The sequence below is a fragment of the Dermacentor silvarum genome, chromosome 7, assembly GCF_013339745.2.
Source record: "Dermacentor silvarum isolate Dsil-2018 chromosome 7, BIME_Dsil_1.4, whole genome shotgun sequence".
In the NCBI taxonomy this organism is placed as follows: Eukaryota; Metazoa; Arthropoda; class Arachnida; order Ixodida; family Ixodidae; genus Dermacentor; species Dermacentor silvarum.
The window spans coordinates 130718939-130724938 of record NC_051160.1 but is presented as its reverse complement, the minus strand read 5'-3'; the positions used below and the strand labels follow the sequence as shown (position 1 = coordinate 130724938).

Genomic DNA, 6000 nt, shown 5'->3' with positions numbered 1-6000 from the left:
TGCCGTGAATTTTATTATGAATTGCCTAAAGCCCATGCGGGTTGGCTTCCCTGTCCGTAATTCCCAAAAGCATAACTGCTGCACGAACAGGAAAACGACATATATTCGAATCCAACAAAGTGCATGAGATACTTGTGATACGCGCGGATATTTCCTTAAGTGCAGCATCATTAGTAATTCCTGCCACACCAAAGGCTCTCAGTATAGTTTCATGCTTTCGGGGCGGCAGTGTCGAAAATAGCAGATATGCATAATAATGAGCGTTTGGAAGTGAAATCAGAATGAAATTAATTTCAGCACAGGAACAACCAGGTCAGTATTTCTTGTATCTCGATATAAATTAAACCACTTCGCAGGTTTTTGCGCAAACATTTAAACTGACGCATCAACCCAGGTATCACGTTTCAGGAACAGCGCAGCACAATACCAACAAGGAAAAAAAAAATTCTCGCGGAAAAAAAAGTACCAAGCACAGAATGAAGAAGCGTTAGGATTTCGCGGCGTGGCACAACATGTAGTTCGAACCAGTGCTCGCTGTCAGTCCTGCAACATTGTCTCGGTCCATCGCATTAGCCCCTTTTTACGCGCACACTAAACCACCCACGAATAAAGCCGGCCGACGAGCTCCGACTCGAGTTAGTCGTCGTGGTCGGCTTCAATTTCTTCGTCGACGCCTTCTGAAGCTGCGGCCGCCATCATGCGGGCGCGACCGCGCTCCCATCGGGCTAGAGCAGCGTAGACGTGATCCAGAGTGGTGGCACTGATCAAGAACTCGAGGACATTGTGCTTGTGCTTGATCATCTCGGCCTGCGCGAAAAGTTCGCTCCAGGGAAGGCCCATGTCTGTCATGTGGTATTCCAGAAAGCCCTGCGACGCCGGAATAGAAAATGCCATGGGCAACAAGCGCTATCCAGGTGGCGCTTCGGCACAGTGACTGTGTAACTACCATACGCTGACACCATCGGGTAAGGAGGCCACGGAAATATGACGATGCTTTGAAGGATAACAGAAGGTCTCGGACGCTTGCCAAGCTCCAAATCCTTGGTCAATTTATGCGCATCCAATCCTGGCGGGTACATTCTTTTCACGTGTATTGTGGATTCTTTATATTAAGCTATCACCCATGATCCTATAATGCCAAGTGTGTGGCGTATACGTATAACGGAGAATAAGGATGAGGTAAAATTGGTTAGCGCTAGTGTATCAGAAAAAAATTTTTCTTGAAATTTCAGTCGTTTATCCCGAGTCCACATTTGTGCAAAGAATTAGTTAATTGCATCGACAGTGAAATGTGCGCATTGGCTTGAATGCGGCTCTAGCACTAAGGAGTATATTTCCTAGTCAGGTGGACAACACATCGAATACAATCCGAATATATTCCGAAGGACCTTGCCTTACAGGGACATCAGACTATCACCAAGTCGCTTTAGATTGATAATGCCGTCTTTCAAAACTCTACTGTCGTTAATTTCCAGGGTGAGAGATTGAATGCTTCAAGATAAAATCAAAGCAGAACTTCTATTCACTAAATTAGGTGCCGAAATACCAGCGTCGTCTATAAATACCAGATGCTTGGTGATGGAGAAATATAAGGAACGACACTTTATATTTCTGCGTCACTAAGCATCTTCTCGCGTTAAGAGTGGCTTTCCTGGTATTGTAGACTAATAATTTACTATTACAGCTCATTTGAGAATCTGTTTTGTTTTTGTGTAATGCTGCACTATGGACAGAGTAGTGGGAGATCTAAATTTTTTTCAAAGAATGGAGCCAGGGGCTGGTTTTACATGTGATTAGCCAAGCGATGGAGAGGTACGGCTTTTGAATGCAATACCTAATGTTCTAGCCACGTTTACTGGATGCACAGTCTGCGATTGGAAAAGCACCTCTTCAGCTATATTGTCGGCCACTGAAAAGTACGCTACAATGGCGTGTCATTTTGTTGTCTGACCGCGCCTATCGCAAAATCCTGTCCGGGAAAAAATATTGTTTCAGGAACCGTGTCACCAGGGGCGGATTCCTGTAACGGTTTTGAAACGAACGGTTCACTTCACCGCTTGCGTCACTAAATCGGCCGCTCCGAAGCCGGAAGTGGAAGAATGGGAAGACGCGGCCAATACACAAGGGCATGCCACCTCTGAAGTTTGTACCATCATATGACGCACTAGGCCAGAAAATTGCAAATATTCTGCTTGCTCCATAAATGCAAAATATACATAAAATATTATATTGGAAGCGCTAAAGTATAAACGAACGGCGCCAGGTGCTTGCAAAATTTTTGAATTTATTAGTGTCATTCTTATTCATTCTTAGCCTACAAGTAGTGTTCTAAGCATAAAAAAGTTCGCAGATGTTTGTAATTTCAAGCGCAGCGCCGCATCGTCTACTACCAGAAGCTAGCACGATGCACGCAGCAGGAATGTGCAGCCATGCACTTCCGAAGTAGCCAGTGAAAACAATGGTGAACTGGATCCTGGGGCCACGTTTTCTAACGTTCCATGGTAATTTTCCTTTTTTCTCGTTCTTTTGTCATCGACTCGGACTTGACTAGCACGCATCGGCACTGCGCTATCGCTGAGATATGCCTCTCGACGCGCCGCGCGATAAGAACAATAGAAAATGAAACCGAACATTAAAAAAATCGCAGCCATTCCACGCTGTGAATGCAGGCTACCAACGGAGCTGTTCTTCGGCTTTAACAATATGCAAATTCTATGTAGCTTGAAAGAACCAAGGTAATGCTTGCCGTTTCTAATTAGGTCATTAGTCTTAATCTCGCGAATGCACTACACGCGGCCTCCCCATACCAGCGCAGGCAACATAGTAACTGCCTATTCGGTTCTTTGAACAGGCGCGGAAATGCAGGAGGTGGCGTGTTAGCAACCACGTACTTGTCACACCAAATGATCGATGCACGCTACTGCCATTAGCGCTCCCTCAGCGCAGCCAAACCGAGCAGTTGGCTAAGTCATGAGCTGAGGCTATCTGCCAAACCGCATCGCATTGGCACTTCGCGAAATCTCGAAAGTTAGCAATCACCATCAAATCCTTCTCAAAGCACAGTCTGTCACACACCGTTCAACTGAATCCGAAATGTTTGTCCAGAAATTTCCTATGAAATATTGCATACACACCCTTGTGCTCGTCCAATTTACTGGCGAGATACAGGTGTCGCTTCGCCGAATTCTGCGCTTCGCGGAACAATTCTTCCGGTCGAGCCCGCCGCTTACGGGCAGCCTCTCCAGCACGATCTTTGCTGCTACTCGGTGCCCGTTTCCTAGGTTTCCTCTTGCTACGCCACGTGTCAGCACATGCCTTACTAGTTTGTTTGCCTCCTCATAGAGGGCGCGGGAGTTTTGAGGCACGGACATTGGAAAATCTATGGGAGGTTAGACATATACAGCTCCGCTGTAACAAAAAAAAAACGGTTCATGCATTGTCTGTGCGAAGTAAAATCAAATAGCGCGGTGCTGACGCCGTGCGCTATGCTGTGAAATATTGAACAAAAGTGCGGTACGCAATCTCGTCAGCTGATCAAAGAAGCGCCGGAGCTGCCTGGCTTGAAACTTTTTGACTGCTAAATGGCCCTCTTCGTGCTATGGACTCTGGCGAAAGCACACGAAATTCTACGTCGCCATGCAAGTGTCTCCTTAGCATGGGCTTTCGCTGCTACGGTGCACAGGAAAGCTGACCCAACTGTCCAAACGGCAAACGACCGGAAATTGCGAGAGCAACTTCGCTAGCAGCGCCGGCGACAGAGATCTGAGCAATGCCGATGAATGCATCGCTTCCGACAGACCTCTGTGGGCTGCAGGCTGACAGCGAGAAAGCTCAGCGTGCCATTACCACCTCTCCGTGGAATGGCCACTCGTACGCTGGTAATTATATCATTAGTCTTAATCACACGAACACACGCGAAGTGTCTCGAGCGGCAAGTCGCGGGGCAATTTTGGGTGTATTTGCGGGCTTCATTCGCGCTCGGAAATACACTTTTATGTAGCACGTACGAATTGAGCAACAGAAAGCTCTATCGAGAGGTTTTCATATTGCTATACAATTTTCGCATTGACGCATTTCGTCTAATTATAATAATTGACAAGTTCACTGATTAATTGAGACTGTAATTAGACAGGATGGAAAAAAAGTAATCTGAGTATCTCCAAGCGAACGCAAACAACATTATCTTGGTTCGGACCAGCCACATGGCATTTGCATATTTTTAGAGATTGGCCCAAGTTACGTGAAACGTAACTTGGGCCAATCAAGAACACACATAGAGAACGACAAAGGTGCTACGCGACACTTACTTCAAGATCAACTTGAAGAGTATTTGTAGCACTAGTTGATAAGTAATTGGGCCAATCAAAAACACACATAGAGAACGACAAAGGTGCTACGCGACACTTACTTCAAGATCAACTTGAAGAGTATTTGTAGCACTAGTTTGAGGGAGCACATCTTGCACCAGTGAGCACCTATGGATTTGGTAAGTTAGTCAAAGCTGTGTGCACAAATTACTAAAGCCTACTGTCTGCATATATGCGTGCTACAATGTCGCACATAACTGTTAGTGCAACATAATGAACAACACTATAGTTTATCTCAATTTTGCGTAACACTGTCACAATCACAGCATAATAGGGCACGGCCAGACGAGGTGGTAGTGACTTAGTAGTTACTTTGTAAAAACTACTATGAAGCCTTTCTGGCTAGAAAAAGCCGCACTTACTATCTTTACTAGCCGCTGGCTAGTACAGAACTGGTAAGAATGTAGTAAAATACACAGTAATCTAGTAAACGCGTGCATTTACTAGCTATTTACTAACTTTATTTTTAAGAGTGCATGTATAGACGCAGGCATGCACGCCTGCTTGAACGCACCTCGAACGACTGCTGTATCTTGCTGTTGGGGAAGGTGTCAGCGATGGCCCGGATGAGCTTGTTACGGTACTCGTAGTCGTCCTTGTACTCATCGTGCAACTTCACGGCCATCGTGTAGCCCTGGGCGAACTTGGACTTGAGACGCGGCAGCGAACCCAAGCACTGGAACTCGCCGTCGATCATGATGGCCAAGCGGTCGCACACGTCCTCCACTTCTTCCATGCTGCGTGCGATAGCGACAGACACGCGTTATTGTGATTAAGTTGTACAGACGTTTGTACAAGTTGTGATTAAGTTGAACAGACGTCTTCATACTGTCTCGGTATACAGACTGCGCACTGCGTGGAGGGTTAGAAGGTCTCTACAGGCGTGGACTCCGTTTCCCTCCGAAAACGACGAAGCCTAGTGGACTGCTAAGCTCGAGGTCGTGGGTGCGATGGCGGCCACATTACCATGGCGTCGAAATGCAATAAAGCTTGTGTAGTTAGATTTACTTGGACGCTAAAGAGACCCTGCTGTTAAACGCTAATCCGGTGTCCCTCATAATCGGCGTGACTCATAATCAGATCGTGGTTTTGGTACTATCTCAGCGCAACGAACAGTATACATAAAGTCAACGCTCTCTAATCCTTTTTTAGGGCGCTTACTAAAACCGATAATTTTTTGTCGGTCTCAAGTACGTTGTCGAGATGCCACTCACCCGCCGCGGTGGCTTAGTCAGCTAAGGCGTTGCGCTGCTCAGCACGAGATCGCGGGATCGAATCCCGGCTGCGGCGGCCGCATTTCGATGGGCGGAAAATGCGAAAACCCCGGTGTACCGTTTGTTAGGTGCATGTTAAAGAACCCCAGGTGGTCAAAATTAAGCCGGAGTCCGCCTCTATGGTGAGCCTCAATCAGGTCGTGGTTTTGGCACGTAAAAACCCAGAATTTAGTTTTTAGTATAGATGCCATGCTTGCCACGCCACTGGTGGCGCTCCTCATAAAGCCAGCGTTGTGATACGTGATAGATGCTACGGCGCTATTTGTTCTGCACATAGAGTTTCTCACTATAACACCTAGAGGGTAATCTGGCGCAACGGTCTATGCGAGTTTCCTAAAGGGCGCTGTGCCCTCTTGAGA

The 6000-nt window shown here is 46.6% G+C and overlaps 1 protein-coding gene across 1 annotated transcript in view; it reads right to left on the bottom strand.

The window, feature by feature from the left end:
* Positions 1 to 300: 300 nt before the first annotated feature.
* Positions 301 to 6000, bottom strand: part of LOC119459179 (phospholipid-transporting ATPase ABCA3) — a 41566-nt gene continuing 35866 nt past the window's right edge. Inside the window, exons 5-6 of the mRNA XM_037721005.2 lie at positions 4882 to 5104; positions 301 to 867 (exon numbers count right to left, since the gene is read on the bottom strand). Of these exons, the coding sequence (XP_037576933.2) occupies positions 637 to 867; positions 4882 to 5104 (454 nt within the window). The 3' untranslated portion in view covers positions 301 to 636. The remainder of the gene's footprint in view (positions 868 to 4881; positions 5105 to 6000) is intronic.